The following is a 17,500-nucleotide window of genomic DNA, read 5'->3' as shown; positions in this document are numbered from 1 at the left end:
AAAAAACAAGAAAAATAATAAATAAATAAAAATAACAATGAAAATTCACGAATCATACTTAGCGCAAATTATGCCTTTCTAATTTTGTCATTATAAAAGAAAAGAAACAAAAAACAGGGAAAATAATAAATAAATAAAAATAACAATGAAAATTCACGAATCACACTTAGCGCAAATTATGCCTTTCTAATTCTGTCATTATAAAAGAAAAGAAAAAACAAAAGAAAAAAAAAAGAAAAAAACAAGAAAAATAATAAATAAATAAAAATAACAATGAAAATTTACGAATCACACTTAGCGCAAATTGTTTTAATTGTGCACGAAGTTCGTCCGTGGATATTCTATATCATCCAACGGGTATAACTAAGTTGAAAAATAAAAAGTAAGTAAAAGAAAAGATTCCATATATATTATATGACTTTATAAATCATTTGTACGTATTGCTCTTTATTACAGCGAAATGAATAAGATTTATCGATCTTCTGTCGTATCATTCACACCTGACGCTTTGTACGGAAGTCTTCAGACTTTTCTTTCTTTTTTTCTCTCTCTCTCTCTCTCTTTTTTTTTCTTTTTCTTTCTTTCAAAGAGAAAAACGAAGACGATCTTAGAAATATGAAAAATGTTGCACGCACGATTGTTGAACGAGTGTAGGGGGGATTTCTTTGGATTACGATATCAAAAGAAATTTGAATTTATTATTCCTCTATTCGTTTTATAATATATTCTTTAAACGTTTGACGTGCATCAATGGCCGTAATAGAACGCGAAAGTGATCATAGTAGTATCAAAGAGATGTCAAATTTGACACGTCTACTAATCTATCATTAGTTTATCGTTATTATACCCTATATGTAATTTCTTTGGTATATAGAAACGAGACGTTATGAACGAACGATTGATTATGGCAAGTAAATCGTCAAAGTATTTTTCAATAAAGATAGCACGGTTTCTTATGAAAACCGTCGGTTTCTGGTATCCCGAAAGCTCTAAAGAAAAATGGATATTCGACGGTATATTATTTTACACGTTGATGGCAGTAACAACTTCTTTGGTTATCGTGTCTCTCGACGTTTATTATAGTTGGGGTGATTTTTACGTGAGTATAAAGAAGAAGAAGAAGAAGAAGAAGAAGAAGGAAAAAAAAAAAAAAGAAAAAAACATGTATCATTAATCCAAAAAGAAAAGTTCATTTTTGAATGATCGAACGAACAAAATTTCTATACGATCCTCGTAATATGTTCTTACAGGCGATCACTTATACTGCCTGCAGTATAATGCCAGTGATAATAGTATTACTTAAAATATCGATATTTATGTTACACCGTACGAAAATGATGAACTTGATAAAATATACCCAAGAAAACTTTTGGTATCGGGAATACGATGATTTTGGTGAAAAGATATTAAATGAGATCGATAATAAGGGAATACTTTTGATGTGTTCCTTCACGTTTTTTGTTCAAGGAACCGCTGTTACTTATACCCTTACACCGATAATAGGTAAATTTTAAATAATTCTATGATATCTTTTCGTTTTTTTTTTCTTTTTTTAATAACCCTAGTTTGTTGTAACCTTGTGTTCATGGGGTGATATGGAATACCGAACAGATCAACTTTGAGCTCGATTAAAACAATTTGCGTTAAGCATGATTCATGGAATTTTTCTTTTCTCTTTTTTCTTTTCCTTTTTTTTTTATAATGACAGAATTGGAAATGCACCTTGATTGATTATTTCATTCAAGGCTTCAAAGCATATATATATATATATATATAAAATATTTTTTTTGGAGTTAAAATTATTGATTCCATATAAAAATGATGGAAGTGTCTGTAGGTTATGACGCAACCCCAAGCGCACAATTTCCAAATTATTTTAAGATTTGAACAATAAGGATTAATCGACGATTGTCGATCGATATTGATCGATAAGCGAGATAATTCATTTATTTCATATAGAAAACTTGGGTAAAAATGATAGCGATAGGATTCTACCGTTCAAGATATGGATCGATCTACCTTTTTCAATGAGCCCTTATTTCGAGATATTCTTTACGATTGAGGTAATATCTTCGAGACAATTATATTTTCTTTCAATTTTTTTTCTCTCTCTCTCTCTCTCTCTCCCTTTTTTTTCTTTTATTTTCTTCTTCTTCTTCTTCTTCTTCTTCTTTCCTTTTTCCATTTTTTTCTACTCTTTCCACTCATCTTTAATCGCATTAAGCCTCGACTGTTGTTTCAGAAGAATTTCAATCGTTGTCACTTTATAAATTTCCCCCAATAACAATTAATATCCATCGATATTTCAAATTGATTTTTTTCCAGAAACATTTCATTTCGCAGACTCTCGCCCTGATACACACCGCCGTTTGTTTCGCCTGTTTCGATAATTTTTTATGCCTCTTAAGCATGCACGCCGCCGGTCAATTCAAAATACTACAGCACAAGCTCGAGACGATTTTTGATTGGGACGTTAACGTATCATTGAAAACTGTCATAACATTGAATAACGAAAGATTAAATGATTGCATTAAGAGGCACAATGAATTGATTAATTATATTGACAAATTGGAAAATATATTTACTCACACGATGTTGTGCCAATTGTTAATATCAAGCGTGATGCTTTGCGTAGCTGGATTTCAAATGTTCTTGGTAAATGAAATTAAACAAAAAAAAAAAAAAAAAAAAAAAAAAAAGAAAAAGAAAAATGATTATTAATTTTCTATTGGATAAGAAAAAAAAAAAAAATTACAATTGCACGAATTGAAAAATAATAATAATCACATTAATGAATAATGATAATAATAATAATAATAATAATAATAATAATAATAATAATAATAATACATATTTAATTATATTTCCATGAACAATAGTCACAAGGAACGTTGATAAGGAGGATGATATTTGTCGCTCATACCAACGGATGCTTTTTCCAACTCTTTGCAATAACTTTGACGGCAAATGAGGTATTGATTGCCAGTCAAGCTGTGAGCGAGGGCGCCTACGCCGCAAATTGGCCCTTCCTCCCTTCAGAAATTTTTACCAGCATAAGTGGAAGTCTTATAATGATTATGATCCGAGCACAAAAGCCTTGTTGCATAACTGCAGGCGGATTTTTTCCTGTCTCTCTCGAAACATGTATGGCGGTAACAATAAAATTAATATTATAACAATAATAATAATAATAATAATAATAATAATAATAATAATAATAATAATAATAATAATAATAATAATAATAAGAAGAAGAAGAAGAAGAAGAATATTAATAACAAACTCATGGGAATTTATAAGAGATTGAAAACTTACGTACTTTTTCTTTCTTTTCTTTTTCTTTTTTTAATTTGTTTTGTATTTTCTTTTTTTTTGTATTTTTTTCTTTTTCTTTCCTTTTCTTCTTTTTCTTATTTACGTTATTTTATTTTTTTTTTTCCTTGATTTTCTTTGTAGGTCTTGAAGACAGCAGCTTCTTACTTCACGTTGTTGAGAACATTCGATGACGAAAACGATTGAATTTTTCTATCGAAGAAAATGTGAAAATGGAAAAAAGAAAAGAGAGAAAATATTCATCAAAATTAATATATATAGAAATATATAATAGATTAATATTACGACTTATTTTAAGATTTTTTTTTCCTCCCTCCCCCCCCCCCCTTAAGTTTTTACATTTTCATTCAACTTTGATATATGTCGGATCAATCATAATTTTCTTACCTTTCATTATATTCTCTTGTATGAATGATGATTTCAGGTTTCCTCTGTTCTATCTATTCCCTTGTATTTCATTCTATGTTAGCCATTCCACGTTACGATCTTTCTCCTCCTCCTCCTCCTCCTCCTCCTTCTCCTCCTCCATCACCTCCTCCTCTCATATTCTTACGACTAGAGACAGCTGTTATCGTTATTCTTTTGATCTGACAATCCCACGATCATTTGCAAGTAATTTTTCTTCATAGTCTATAATACAATATCGACTATCTTCTTATTTCACAATTTCTAATCTCGTTGAAAAGTTTCTAATGATTTATGTATAATACCATTCGTTTAACTATACTCTTGCGTTGTATGATTTTCTTTTTTCTTTTCTTTTCTTTTTTTTTTTTTTTTTCCCCCTTTCGATGCAACAATCCACTTATCAATCATGCTTGTAACGAAAGAAACGTATTATTACGTTTAATGAATTCTTTTCCTGGATGTTATTTTATAAAAAAAAAAAAAAAAAAAAAAAAAAAAAAGAGAGAAAAAAGAAGAAAAAAAAAAGAGTAAACGATTTAGAAATTATTTATAAAAATTCTAAAGTAAGAGGAACGTCGTTAGAAACTTAGAAAAGATTTTCTATTTAAAAGTAAACGTATGTGTGTGTATATATATAGTCTTTCATGTTCTTTGAACGTTCAAAGGTAACGATAAAGAACGTTCATCGTTTTTCACGGTCTATTATTACTCGTTTGTAAATTAATAATCGTTTCTTTAGAATTAGGAAAGACTTGGAACGATATTTGCATTTTCAGTATCGCGTAAGACAATAGAACGATGAATAAAATGAAATTTTTGTCGGTCAATATAGCAAGGTTTTTAATGAAAATCATTGGATTTTGGTCGGCTGATACGATTAACGAGGAACGTTTACTCGATATACTTCTCAGTTACACCATCTTTGCAATTGGGATAGCCTTGTGGATCGAGGCATATGATTTTTACGTTAGCCTCAATGAATTCTACGTGAGTCTCACTTTTTTTACGTTTCTTTCTAATTTGTTTGTTGTTTCTTTTTTTCTTTTTTTTCGTTTCCTTTCCCTCTTCTCGCCCCCCCCCCACCACCACCACCACCACTTTCTTCATTCACATTATATCTGAATCATGTAAATTTTTATTTTGACAGGCACTCACGTATACCGCTTGCAGTGCAATGCCAGTGGTAGTGATTCTATTGAAATTAATCGTATTTTTGCCTAATCGTAAAGACATTATTAAATTAATTAGATACACCGAGGAAAGTTTTTGGTTCAAGGAATACGACGAATACGATGAAAAGATATTGAATGACGTTAATAAAAAGGGATCGATTTTGATTTGTTGTTTTACGTGTTGCGTACAAAGCACCGTATTTTCTTACATGTTAATCCCTCTAATAGGTATACTATTACTACTACTATTACTATTACTATTAATTGTCAAATAGTTTTAAGTGTGTTAAACTCTTAATGACATTTACTTTCGTTGGTACAAACGAAGAAATGCCAAGGGTGTTTTGAACAAAATGTGTAATAAAAAAAAAAAAAAAAAAAAAAAAAGAAAAGAAAAGAAAAGAAAAAAAGAACAAAAGAAAAAAGAACAAAAAAAGAAAACAAAAAAAGAACACATCACGAAGTTATTTTTATATATATATATATCGATCTGCTTTTTTTTCTTTTTCTTTTTCTATTTTTTCTTTTTTTTGTTTCAACTTTCTTAAATTCAAGCAATCGTGAAATGATATTGATTGTGGTCTACGCGTCGATTAAAAAGTTTCTCTCGCTCTTCGTCGTTCCGCTCAAAAAAAAAAAAAAAAAAAAGAAAAAGAAAAAAAAAATAAAAGAACATGAAAAAGGAAAAATAAATGTTCTCTTTACAGAAAATATAGGAAAAAATGAGAGCGACAGAATCTTACCCTTCGACATCTGGTTAGGGGGAGCAGACATACATTTGTCGCCATATTTCGAATGGGCATTTGCAATGGAGGTGACAATATTAATTTTGCAAATATATAACCCTAGTTGCGGACATACGTCAAAATAATTTTAATATTATTTACTTGGGGATGTGTCACAATTTACAGGCACTTTGAGCGACCGTCAATTATAAAGAATGAACAATTTTGATTCCGAGAAAAAAAAAGAAAGAAAAAAAAAAAATACCGTATATCCTTTGAAGCCTCGAACGAAATAAATAAATCAATAGATTTGAAAGCATACATTTTCAATTTTGTGATTATATAAAAAAGAAAAAGCAAGGAAAAAAAAAAAAATATTCCATAAATCATACTTAGCGCAAATTATCTCAAATTAAGCTCAAAGTTGATCTGTTTAATGTTCTATATCCATTCCTAATAGTCTCAACTAGGGTTAATCAATTAGAATACAATAGGATATAATTATTTTTCTAGACGTATCATTTCGCAGATTATCGCATTGATACATTCAGGACTTTGTTTCTGTTGTTTCGATAATTTTCTATGCCTGTTGAATCTAACGTTGGCTGGACAATTCAGGATATTGCAACATCGTTTGGAAACGTTGTTCGACAATAGCATATTGTATTCCAGGAAAAACGAATATATTTCCTTGGACGATGACGCAATAAAAACTTTTCGAGAATTTAAAAGATGCGTTGAACATCATCGTATGCTTATTGATTATGTCGACGAATTGGAAAGGATATTTGCGATGGCCACGTTGTTCCAATTGTTGATGTCCAGTATCATGCTTTGCGTCGCAGGATTTCAACTTTTTATGGTACACACATTCTCGAAAGTTTGTCGAAAAAAAAAAAAAAAAAAAAAAAAAAAAAAAAAAGAAAAAAAAGAAGAAGGAGAAGAAAAAAAAAATAGAAAGAAAATGAAATCCAATTTGACAATGATCGATCTCGATTTCGTTAACGATTAATTTTCTTCCAATTTAAAGTCCCGTGGCATTGCAACACGTCAGTTTCTATTCTTCGCACACGTTTACGGTTGTTTCTTTCAATTATTTGTCACAACGTCCGCTGGGAATGAGGTAATCATCGAAAGTCGTGCGGTCGGTGATGCAGCTTACAATGCTAATTGGCAGACATTATCCCATGAGCCCTATAAGAAGATTAAAATGGGACTTATGATGATGATGTTACGAGCCAATCGACCCTGTTACATTACAGCCGGTGGCTTCTTTCCCGTATCTCTTGAAACGTTTATGGGGGTAATTAATAATCCATTCCTGACGACAATATCGCTCAATTGTATTCAACTATTTTTCAAATAACAAGATTATTAATTTAAGGTATTAAGTACTGCAACATCGTACTTCACATTATTACGTAACTTTGAAGAAGACGAAGGATTGATAAATGATATTTAATTAACGACTTCCAACAATCTGTATCGAATTAATAAAATATCTTAATATTTATCATTATTTCAATAAGTCTTTCGTATTAATCTTTGATCATAGAATTACTTACGTAAGATAGAACACATGATGATGATGATGATGATGATGATGATGATGATGATGATGATGATGATGACCGTCATTATTACAATTTACAATTTTGTCAGATATTTTGAATGGTTATCGTACACATATTCTCGATCTTATTTTTGGAATTGAAAATATTTTCATTTCAATTCAAAAATATATACAAGCTCATTAATGTACACTGATTATTTCACATTGATTTAACACTCGGATCAAAATCGTTTCTATCATTCTTCGTCATTCTGATCAAAACTGTGACACTGTGATTACTTTTTTTTTTTTCTTTTTTTTAGATCAGATCACAATTTTCTGCATATGACGCGAGACGCTTGATCGCACGATCACGACTCTCGAAAAGTGAACGATTGATCATAGAGTCCATGGCGAACAACGAGATAACAGTCTATCTCTATGCTTTCTAAATTGTCAGGCGTCCGTATTTTTCGTATCAAAGAAAATTGGAGGATTTGGGAAAGGAAAGGAAAGAAGAAAAAAAAAGAAAAACAAAAAAAGAGAAAGAAAAAGAAAAAAAAAAAAAAAAGGAAAAATAAGAGAAAAAGAAAAAAAGAGTCCAAAGTTCGAAAAACGTTCGATGTCTTCGATCTTTATGAATTCAAAAAAGAAGAATATTATATGAGATCAGTCGTACGATAGTTGTTCGTAGGAAAAGCCTATGTTATTAGAATGACAGGTTGACAGGTATCATTGGATCTTGATGAAAGTTGACAACAGATCAAAGACAAGTCCAGCTAGGTGAACTGTTATTACGATAATCGCTTGTCAAGAATCAACGTCAAAAGTTTTCTCTATCGTTTTGTATTCAGAGATAGATAAGTCGTAACTGACTTGAATTGAATCAAATCAAGTCAATTTGTATCACAATGCTAAATCACAAGAGAAAAGATATTTCGATAATCTTAACTACTTTTTTCATGAAATTTACTGGCTTTTGGTTAGCCGTCAATCCGAAGGAACAATTTCGACGACGTATTGCTTTTTATTATAACGTCGGTGCCGTATCATTCGCCGTTTACGTCGAGATAACTGATTTTATTTATTCCCGTAACAATTTCACCGTAAGTATAAATTATTTTAATCATTTTTAATATCCATTGTATCGTCATCGATTCCATATTAATATTATTAATAAATTTTTTTTTTTTTTTTTTTTTTTTTTTTTTTTTTTTTTTTTTTTTTTTTTTTAGGAAGCGATATATATATTGTGTAACACCATGACGCTCGTAATGGTTCTAACTAAAATGTTAATATTAACCTTACATCGTACGAAATTTATGTATCTGATACAATACATGCAAAATCAATTTTGGAATTCCGATTATCAACACGACGAGAATATTATCATAGAAACTTGTAGAAAGCAATGCACATATTTCGTTTGTTCGTTTATTTTTTTTGCTTTGGGTACAGTTTTTGGTTATATGATAACACCGATCATTGGTAAGGGATAATATAATAAAAAGAAATTATTTCGAAGGAGATGATTAATTAATTTTAATAGTTTTTAAGAAAACATTGGTAAAAATGAAACCGACAGGATATTACCATTTACAATGTGGATTGATTTTCCTTTTTCAATGTCGCCATATTTCGAGATAATGTTCGTAATACAGGTATTTAATTAATCATAAGATATTCAATTATAATCATTATAATATACTTTAATATTATTTTAGAAATTTTGTTTTTTTTGTCTTGCATTATATTCTAGATTTTATCACTTTATGGGGTTGGCATTTGTTATTTTTGTTTCGATTGTTTATTATGCATCATGAACATACATACGGCAGGACAATTTCGTATTTTGCAAAATCGTCTTATTAAAATTTATCAAGAAAACGATATCCGTAATTATAATCATATTAATCATTTAGAAGATGTTTACAATAGATTTAAGGAACTTGTGATACAGCATCAAATGCTCATCAAATATTCCAAGGATTTAAATCACGTATTTACTTTTATTACGCTCGGCCAGGTATTAATATTCAGTATATTGATATGCCTAGTGGGCTATGAAATATTTATAGTGAGTAAAAGTATTATTTAAATATTAAAAGTTATCGTTAAAATTATTATTTCTTTTTTCAATACATCAAAATATCATTGCAATATGTTTTTCAATATGTTTTTATATTAAAAAAAATTTTTATAAATTATTAAAGGCAGAGGCAGCTCCTATCCGACGTGCCGTTTTTATATTTTATATAATAGGTACAATGACCCAACTAATGATGTTTACATACAGCTGTAATATATTAACAGAAGAGAGCATGAATATAGCTGTGGCAGCATACTCATCATCATGGACATCTATGCCTATAAATAAAATTGGTAAATTGTTAAGGAAAGGTTTATTCATAATTATTATAAGAGCACAAAAACCTTGTGTCCTATCAGCCGGTGGATTTTTCTCCGTATCTTTGGAAACTTATACAGCAGTAAAATTTATTTTATCTTATGTTAAAAAATTAATTAGAATTATTTTTAATTAAATATTGTTACATTTACAGGTAATAAGTACCGCAATGTCCTATTTCACATTACTCAGACAACGAAGTTTGGAAGTAATTGGTGTCTGATATATATACTCATAAAGAATTAAACTTATAATAAATTGTAATATTAATAAAATAATATAGTATAATATAATAGTATAAAGTAATAGAATTATTTGATAAATTATTAATGCATTTTTAATTTTTCTTATCGTTGTATTACAAATGAGAAATAAAATTTTAAGTTATCTTTCGAACTATTGAATTACCGATATGATAATGTCAATGAACTGTATTATCGACAATTAGTATCTTTTAAAGATTTTATTAGTAGATAAGATAGAAATCATTTATATCATCATATAATACTTACTGATCATTCGGGATAAGTGATTTAATTTAAATAGGATGTATCAATGTTTTGTAATTTATTTGTACATAATTTTTTTTCTACGAATAACAAAGTATTGAAAGTAAAAAAAAAAAAGAAAAAAGAGAAAAAAAAAAAAAAGAAAATAAAAAAGAAACAATCACAAATTTAAAAGAAATTTCATTAATAATAAATAATATGTATATTTGTTCTTTTTTTCATATGATGAAAAATTTACTTCTTCTTTTTTAGAATATCTATCAAACCTTTAAAAGCTTTTAGACTCTCAGTACGAATTTCATCATATTTAACAATTTCAGTCTTCATACGCTTGTACCATTTAGTAATATGCGGAAATTTACTAAGATCGTAATCCATTAACTGCAAAAAAAAAAAAAAAAAGAAAAACATGATAACGAGATAACAAAGAACGTCAACAAGTTATATAATAAATAAATTATGTTAGATGAAACGAATAGGAGCGCTTATTTTTTTGTTTTTTTACTCCTCTTTTTACCTCAAAATTAGAAATGGTGACGGCAATAGAATGATCAGCTATCGTCATATTTTTGCCAGCAACGTAGGTCTCATTTTCTAAAAATTTATCAAGGAATTCAAGAACCTTTTCCAATTTCTCATATTTTGTTTGATCCTTAGGTGCTCCAGCGAAGATCGTTGGATACTATACAATCAAAGATATCATTTACAAATATGTCATATATATTATTATTACTATTATTTAATAATGTTATTATATTAATATTATATATATATATATATATATATTATATAAATAATAAATAACAAATAGAAAGTAGAAAGAAAATAATTAATATATGTGTGTGTGTGTGTGTGTGTGTATATTAGGGGAACCGGAAAGTAATGTCGTTTCTGCGCATGTCGATATTTGATTGTAATTAGAAATAAAAACTTGTTAAAAATTTATTAGTTTGAATTTAATTTAAGAAAGCGACATTACTATTTGGTCCCCCTAATATGTATATATATGTATATGTCATAGAATAATTATTAACTTACATAATAATCAGCAAAAGATTGATACAAATTGTTCGCATCGAAAAACAATCTTTGATTAACAATAGCACGTTTCTTTGGATCCTTTGGATACAATGAATCATTTTTACCATACTGATCAATTAAATATCCCATAATTGCACGACTGTGAGAAATGATTAATCATTAACATACATAACAATTAACAATACATACATAACAATTAATGCAAGATAATAAAAATACCTTTCGGATAAGTAAAAACCATTGTCATCGATGGTAGGTACAGTATGTTGAGGATTTATCTAGAATATTTCGAAATTGCATTTGTTAAATGTTGAAATGATCAATGAACAGAAAGAAACAGAAAGAAAAAAAAAAAAGAAAAGGAAAAAATATAGAAAAATATTATAAAGTTTTAAGATATTTAATCGATATTTAATCGATATTTAATCGATATTTAATCGATATTTAAATAATTACCTTTAGAAATTCTGGTTTGAGTTGTTCACCATTCATTAAATTAATTTCTTTCAAATTCAAGGTAACACCGACAGACGCTGCTGTTAAACGAACGGCACAGCATGGCGCACTTCCTAGTGTTTGATAAAGATCGATCGGCATATTTCTTTCTATAAATTTTCAAACAAACGTCGAATCATATCATTATTATCAGATATATATATATATATATATATATATATATATATATATATTTCATTAAATTATTATTTACGAGATTATTACATCGCCATAATGATTTTATCTGCGGTCAAATATGTAATAAATAAAAATTTTCTTATCACGAATCGAGAAAAATTCTTATCTCAATGATTATTTTAATCTTCTTTCGTACGTAAACTAAAAACAATACAGTTGAAAGTATTATAATATCGTTTCATTCAAATGACTTTTGTTCCATTGAAAATCGATTACGTAATATTGAATTAGAAATGAAAATGATACATACGAACGTAGTTAAACGTGCCACGTAGTTTTTTTTTTTTTTCTGTTATTAATAAAATCCCACGTATATCTAATAACATCCTCTTTAGAATTCATTAATAAAACACATAGTTCTACTTTCGAAATATTAACTCATTAAGGATAGTTAACACTTCTACATATCATATAACGTAACATATGTATCTGTTCAAGGACAAATATGTGGAACGTGTTCTCTCTCTCTCTCTCTCTATATGTTTCTCTTAGTTTTATCTCACAATTATAAAACGAAAAACTTCGATTTAACGTTCACTGGATCACCAAGATCAAAATCGAAATAATTTCACTAAATTTCTCGATTGAAACATAATTTTTAAGAGTTATATATTTTGCATAATAATTTATTGAACCAACCTTTATCGTTGAGTTTCTCGTTGATACGTTGAATAGCAATAGTCTTTATGATCATACGTCGGTTCTCCAAACTCTCTATATAAATATGACCTGTTACTACGGTGCTGCCTCTCTGTTGTTAACAAGTTTGAGATAGTAGGGATGGAAGGGGGAAGGGATAGAGAGAAGAGAGAAGAGGAAAGGAAAAGCAAAGAGCCAGAGATATATCGATCATGTTAGTTACTTTTCAAATCTGATGATTCACGATGATTCTCGTGGGCGTTGCCACGTGTGTGATTTGTTCTCTTTCGATAAGAATCATTGCATATTCCTATTTAGATTTTGTTGAGTCATTTATTTTTATTCTTTTTCTTTTCATGTTTTATTTATTTATTTATTTATTTTTTTTTTCTTTTTTTTTTTTTTTTTTGATATTTCTTATCACCAGTCATGTAAAAATATATTCTTTCTTATTTGATATGATAATAGTACATGTTCAATTTCGTTGGTATTTTTTTTTTTTTTCTTTTCTTCTTCTTTTCGAAAAGAAAAAAGGAAAAATCCAAAGGATCGAGGAACGTTCATCGATAGATCAATTAATCATGAGAAAGAAAAGATAAATATAATTTTTATTAGACAAGAATAATTAACGTACGTTGACGTTAATTTTTTTATTTTCTTTTTTTATTTTTATACCTTAGTTAAACGTCTCTATCCTATTCTTTTTAATTTGTTTCAATTTTATTTTTACGAATAATTTACCAATTTAATTATTCAATTATTTCTCATTGCTATGACTGAATCGATGAGTAATTTTCCTTTTCTTTTTCGTTTTTCTTTCTCTTCTATTTAATAGTTTTTCATCAATTGTGACTCGTAAGAATTGCGTATGTTATTATTTTATAAATAGTTACAAGGTTATTTGATTGCATTTAAATGACACTGCGATATTTATCTATTTAATCGAATACGTCTGAGTGACGTCTGATATTTAAACAATATGTCATTATTAACTACGTTAAGAAAATGATTAATTTATTTATTTAAATTCACGAATTTATTAAAGTATTTTAGTATTTCAACTGCACGCGCACGAGTTTTCGTGTGTGTCCGTGTCCGTGTGTGTGTGCTTGTACTTGCGTAGATTACAAAATACATAATTATCTTGCGTAGATTACAAAATACATAATTATCTTAACAAGGATCGCTCCAATAGGAAACTATCAAGTTGTTCGGAAAGTTGAAGCATTCATTATTCAGCACTTTTGCGTTAGCCTTCGATAGAAACCTCAAGGATTTTAACTCGATATAATATGTTTATTATAAATTGCGGTACAGTATGCGTCATTATTTCGAAAAATAATAATTGACGTTTTCTTTTACACGAAAAATCGTTCGTCATCGCGTGACATTTTCTTTTCGTTCTATCTTTTTTTTTTCTTTTTTTTTTTTTTTTTTTTTTCTTGTTTTTTCATCATCGAATCTCATATCATTCCTAATTCTCAGTTGAATTAATAAAATACTTTTTAATATTTATCATTGGTGTACGATGAATAAGAATCCTCTGGAATGTTAACAGGAAACAGGTTTTTCTCTACGGACAAAACCGGATCGTATGAATGTATTTTCTTGCTTTGGTAATCGTTCGGCTCTACGTGAAATTGACGGTTCTTATGTAACTTAGTGTTAACTTGCGGAAACAAATTGCAGTGCGATTTGAAAGATCTTTATGAAACAATAATAAACCGAAAAAATAAATTCATTCGACCTTAAAGAAACGAATTATCTCAATTAATTCAGATAATATATTGATACAAAATTTGGAAGAATTATTAATTCGATGAGAATCTTTGAAAAATGTTAAACATCGGACGAGATAGATCATTTAAAAATTCGAATAATTTATATTTATATTATTGTTTATTAAATAAATGTCTTACTGTATCATCCGTCGATAATGTAGATCGCAATAAAATTCTCTTATCGATCGTTGATTCAACGTCGTAGGTAAGATAGATATTTTTCTCGTTACCTATAGATTTTGTTAAATTTATTTATTTATTTATTTATTTATTTATTCTTTTTTTCTTCTTCTCGATAACTTCACTTATATTTTACAAATTTGTAAAAATAGTTCACTTTTTGTTTTTGTTTTTTTGTTTTTTTTTTGTTTTTTTGTTTTTTTTTTTTTTTTTTTAACAAATAAACGACACCGACAAGTTAATTCGAAAAATAATTTCTCGATCTTTTTCTCACGACAGTACGATATAAAACTGTGCGAAAAATCAAATAGAACAAAATGAAGAAAAAGAAAGAAAAGAACAAGAAAAAAGAGACAACAATAATTGACGTTATTTGCGTAAGATGAATTTGCACGAAGTTCGTAGAAATTACTTGATAGTTGAAAGTAATACCAATTGATCGTTGGAAAATCATACGTGATTATATGGTACCCTGGGGCATATTACCGGATAAGTGTCCATCAATCTCTTATAGGGCCTAGAAACAAGACTTAGGAGTTAGAATCGACTAGGAAACGCTTTCTAAGTCTTTGTCGTAGATGATATTATCCCAAGGATAGAACCATGATAAAGAAAGACAGGTATCTATCGGTTACGATAACGCGTATCTTTATGAAATTTATTGGCTTTTGGTACGTTGAAACTTGGCGGGAACAAATGTTCCTTCACTTAGCCCTTTGCTATGCTGTTCTAGCAATTTGCTTTGCAATTTGTGTAGAAGTCGTTGACCTCTATCATTGTATAGGTGACTTTTACGTAAGTGAAGGTACTTCTTCTATTTTCTCCCTTTTTTCAATCATATTCAATACGATCGACGTTATACAACCTTCGTTCGATAATGCGCCAAAGATTTTTTTATCAAATTAAACATCTATATTATATCTTCAGGCATTAACTTATAATTTGTGTGCGACGATGCTTTTGATCATGATACTCGTGAAATTTGGCAATTTTATATATTATCGTAGTATCGTTTTAAAGCTGATACGTTACGCCGAGGATAATTTTTGGAAGGTAGAATACGATAAGATTAGTGCAAAAATATTAGAGGAATATGATAAACGTGGTGTATTCATGACATATTCATTTACCTTGATCGTTCAATTGGCATCTTTTAATTACATCTTTGCACCTTTATTCGGTGAGTGATATCATGATTATTATTATGATTTATAATCTCTTATAGTGGATAGATTATAATAAAATGAAATAAAATTAATATAAAATAAAATAATACGATATAACTTGTATTTATGTCATTTTGATCGCTATTAAAAAAAAAAAAAAAAAAAAAAAAAAAAAAAAAAAAAATATAGAAAATGTCGGAAGAAACGAGACGGACCGTGTGTTGCCTTTTAAATTGTGGGTTAATTTACCAATTAAAATGACACCTTATTACGAGATAACATATACCATTCAGGTAAAATGATTTTTATTAAAACATTATAATAACAAATTATTTTCATATAACGCATTAATTTTTCAGTCATTGTCGACATTTCATTCCGGAATTTGTACATTTTGTTTCGACAATTTCATTTGCACGTTCAACATACACGTAGCAGCACAGATGAAGATATTAGCACACAGATTGGAAATGATCTCTGAAAGGTATATCAACTCGATGACAAATGGCACATCAATGTCCATAGAGGAGGCAGGTCAGCTCGCATTAATGGACTTACGAGATTGCGTATTGCAACATCGTGCATTAATTTCTTACGTTGATGAGATGGAACGTGTATTTACTGTTATATTGTTCGGTCAATTAATATTATCAAGTTTGATTATATGCTTCGGAGGCTTTCAATTTCTTGTAAGTTATAATTTCTTTAATGATGCGCATCATCAAAGAAATAATTATCCCAAGAGAATATTGTAACTTTTAGGCTGCTGAAGTGTTAGTAAGAAAATGCATATTCGCCATTTACTTCACCGGAAGCCTTTCCCAGCTCCTTATATACACTTGGACGTGCAACGATATAATAGTGCAAAGTTCAGAACTCTCAGAAGCAGTGTATAACTCTCGTTGGTATCTTGTGCCAAACGAGGGAAAAGGGAAAGCGTTAAAATACGGTGTAAGCATGATCATGCTTAGGTCACGTCGGCCGTGTGTCTTGACGGCTGGTGGATTCGCAATAATGTCCTTGGAAACCTTTACTGGGGTAAGTGCAAAGCAATATATATATATATATATATATATATATATATATATATATATGTATATATATATAGAGAGATGTTGAGAATCGAGAGAAAATTATGTCACTTGAGAATTCGTCCAAAAGGGTATTACAAATTTATATTTATATACTACAGATACTGAGCACGTCGATGTCATATTTCACTTTATTAAGACAAATGAGCGAAGAGAAATAATAATCTTAAGGTATAATGTAAATTTATAAGATTGATGATTGAAATATCTGTGACGAAAAGGAAATAAACAGGGAAAGGAATAATACTAATAATAATAATGATAATAATAATAATAACGACAACATTAATAATAACAATAATAATAATAATAATAATAATAATAATAATAATAATAATAATAATAATAATATAATTGTAGATCTTTGCAAATGATAAATAAAATATCCTAATAAATATATTAATCAATATTGAATTGTAATCAATAACAATACTAGATTTTATTTGGAGAATCAGGAACAATCAAGATATATTTACTCCTGTTTAATACATAATGTCTCTATGTTAGATTGATAGTAAGCATGTAGTAAGCACAAGTCAAAGGGTGATGATTGATCAAAGGGTTGTCACACGGTGTCACGACATCGCATAGAATCTTGCATTATTACGATAATCGCTCTCAAGCGATTCCCATCGAAACTCGGTTATTGCCGCTATCGATGATATCCTGCTATCGAATAATATCATAGTCAATCTCACGGGGTGGGAGGCGGGCCGATAAAATACGCTTCGATAATCTTGATTATCTTTTCCCTGATATTCGTCAGCTTTTAACCCCGACAATCAATATATATATATATATAT

The 17,500-nt window shown here is 28.8% G+C and overlaps 5 protein-coding genes and 1 long non-coding RNA gene across 9 annotated transcripts in view; 4 read left to right on the top strand and 2 right to left on the bottom strand.

Moving 5' to 3' along the window:
- Nucleotides 1-3,814, bottom strand: part of LOC124953232 — a 10,282-nt gene extending 6,468 nt beyond the window's left edge. The window contains exons 1-4 of the long non-coding RNA XR_007102169.1: nt 3,721-3,814; nt 2,924-3,525; nt 2,590-2,651; nt 2,020-2,491 (exon numbers count right to left, since the gene is read on the bottom strand). This is a non-coding gene — a long non-coding RNA (uncharacterized LOC124953232). The remainder of the gene's footprint in view (nt 1-2,019; nt 2,492-2,589; nt 2,652-2,923; nt 3,526-3,720) is intronic.
- On the top strand, nt 918-3,578 carry LOC124953229 (odorant receptor Or2-like). Of its 3 annotated transcripts, none has more exons than XM_047504308.1 (6): nt 918-1,099; nt 1,251-1,503; nt 1,960-2,063; nt 2,344-2,655; nt 2,880-3,152; nt 3,457-3,578. In XM_047504308.1, the coding sequence occupies exons 1-6, from the start codon at nt 956-958 to the stop codon at nt 3,517-3,519; spliced, it is 1,149 nt and encodes a 382-aa protein (XP_047360264.1). In that variant the 5' UTR covers nt 918-955; the 3' UTR covers nt 3,520-3,578. The 3 variants fall into 3 exon arrangements, with proteins under 3 accessions (XP_047360264.1, XP_047360262.1, XP_047360265.1); XM_047504306.1 differs by having other exon boundaries at nt 2,326-2,655; XM_047504309.1 differs by having other exon boundaries at nt 2,326-2,655; nt 2,880-3,144; nt 3,457-3,566.
- Nucleotides 3,815-4,419: 605 nt separating the features above from the next.
- On the top strand, nt 4,420-7,616 carry LOC124953226 (odorant receptor Or2-like). 2 transcript variants are annotated; one of them, XM_047504304.1, is made up of 6 exons: nt 4,420-4,728; nt 4,889-5,141; nt 5,621-5,727; nt 6,168-6,500; nt 6,669-7,022; nt 7,514-7,616. In XM_047504304.1, exons 1-5 carry the CDS (start codon nt 4,540-4,542, stop codon nt 7,002-7,004), a joined length of 1,218 nt encoding a protein of 405 aa, XP_047360260.1. In that variant the 5' UTR covers nt 4,420-4,539; the 3' UTR covers nt 7,005-7,022; nt 7,514-7,616. The 2 variants fall into 2 exon arrangements, with proteins under 2 accessions (XP_047360260.1, XP_047360259.1); XM_047504303.1 differs by lacking the exon at nt 7,514-7,616 and adding an exon at nt 7,023-7,123 and having other exon boundaries at nt 6,669-6,941.
- Nucleotides 7,617-7,859: 243 nt separating this feature from the next.
- LOC124953534 (odorant receptor 13a-like) lies at nt 7,860-9,820 on the top strand. Its single transcript, XM_047505058.1, has 6 exons — nt 7,860-8,296; nt 8,426-8,678; nt 8,748-8,851; nt 8,950-9,277; nt 9,414-9,679; nt 9,752-9,820. Exons 1-6 carry the CDS (start codon nt 8,102-8,104, stop codon nt 9,818-9,820), a joined length of 1,215 nt encoding a protein of 404 aa, XP_047361014.1. The 5' UTR covers nt 7,860-8,101.
- Nucleotides 9,821-10,289: 469 nt separating this feature from the next.
- The window catches only part of LOC124953533, a 23,558-nt gene continuing 16,347 nt past the window's right edge, over nt 10,290-17,500 (bottom strand). Inside the window, 7 exon segments of the mRNA XM_047505057.1 lie at nt 10,290-10,487; nt 10,624-10,788; nt 11,145-11,286; nt 11,367-11,425; nt 11,604-11,752; nt 12,480-12,591; nt 14,897-14,957. Of these exon segments, the coding sequence (XP_047361013.1) occupies nt 10,341-10,487; nt 10,624-10,788; nt 11,145-11,286; nt 11,367-11,425; nt 11,604-11,752; nt 12,480-12,591; nt 14,897-14,957 (835 nt within the window). The 3' untranslated portion in view covers nt 10,290-10,340.
- On the top strand, nt 14,968-17,030 carry LOC124953228 (odorant receptor 13a-like). Its single transcript, XM_047504305.1, has 6 exons — nt 14,968-15,235; nt 15,368-15,620; nt 15,796-15,899; nt 15,966-16,295; nt 16,369-16,644; nt 16,799-17,030. The coding sequence occupies exons 1-6, from the start codon at nt 15,044-15,046 to the stop codon at nt 16,856-16,858; spliced, it is 1,215 nt and encodes a 404-aa protein (XP_047360261.1). The 5' UTR covers nt 14,968-15,043; the 3' UTR covers nt 16,859-17,030.

This window comes from Vespa velutina, chromosome 12 (genome assembly GCF_912470025.1).
Source record: "Vespa velutina chromosome 12, iVesVel2.1, whole genome shotgun sequence".
In the NCBI taxonomy this organism is placed as follows: domain Eukaryota; kingdom Metazoa; phylum Arthropoda; class Insecta; order Hymenoptera; family Vespidae; genus Vespa; species Vespa velutina.
The sequence above is the reverse complement of the archived record's forward strand: the minus strand, read 5'-3'. Positions and strand labels throughout refer to the sequence as shown.

Bases quoted from the DNA above. Each gene is read 5' to 3' on its own strand.
- LOC124953534 (XM_047505058.1), top strand. From the start codon at position 8,102: ATGCTAAATCACAAGAGAAAAGATATTTCGATAATCTTAACTACTTTT. The intron at 8,297-8,425 runs GTAAGTATAAAT...TTTTTTTTTTAG, and splicing joins ATTCCCGTAACAATTTCACC to GAAGCGATATATATATTGTG. The intron at 9,278-9,413 runs GTATTATTTAAA...AGGCAGAGGCAG, and splicing joins AATATTTATAGTGAGTAAAA to CTCCTATCCGACGTGCCGTT.
- LOC124953228 (XM_047504305.1), top strand. From the start codon at position 15,044: ATGATAAAGAAAGACAGGTATCTATCGGTTACGATAACGCGTATCTTT. The intron at 15,900-15,965 runs GTAAAATGATTT...TTAATTTTTCAG, and splicing joins AGATAACATATACCATTCAG to TCATTGTCGACATTTCATTC. The intron at 16,296-16,368 runs GTAAGTTATAAT...TGTAACTTTTAG, and splicing joins TCGGAGGCTTTCAATTTCTT to GCTGCTGAAGTGTTAGTAAG.
- LOC124953226 (XM_047504303.1), top strand. From the start codon at position 4,540: ATGAATAAAATGAAATTTTTGTCGGTCAATATAGCAAGGTTTTTAATG. The intron at 6,501-6,668 runs GTACACACATTC...TCCAATTTAAAG, and splicing joins CAGGATTTCAACTTTTTATG to TCCCGTGGCATTGCAACACG. The intron at 6,942-7,022 runs GTAATTAATAAT...TATTAATTTAAG, and splicing joins CTCTTGAAACGTTTATGGGG to GTATTAAGTACTGCAACATC.
- LOC124953229 (XM_047504306.1), top strand. From the start codon at position 956: ATGAAAACCGTCGGTTTCTGGTATCCCGAAAGCTCTAAAGAAAAATGG. The intron at 1,100-1,250 runs GTGAGTATAAAG...ATGTTCTTACAG, and splicing joins ATAGTTGGGGTGATTTTTAC to GCGATCACTTATACTGCCTG. The intron at 1,504-1,959 runs GTAAATTTTAAA...TATTTCATATAG, and splicing joins TACCCTTACACCGATAATAG to AAAACTTGGGTAAAAATGAT.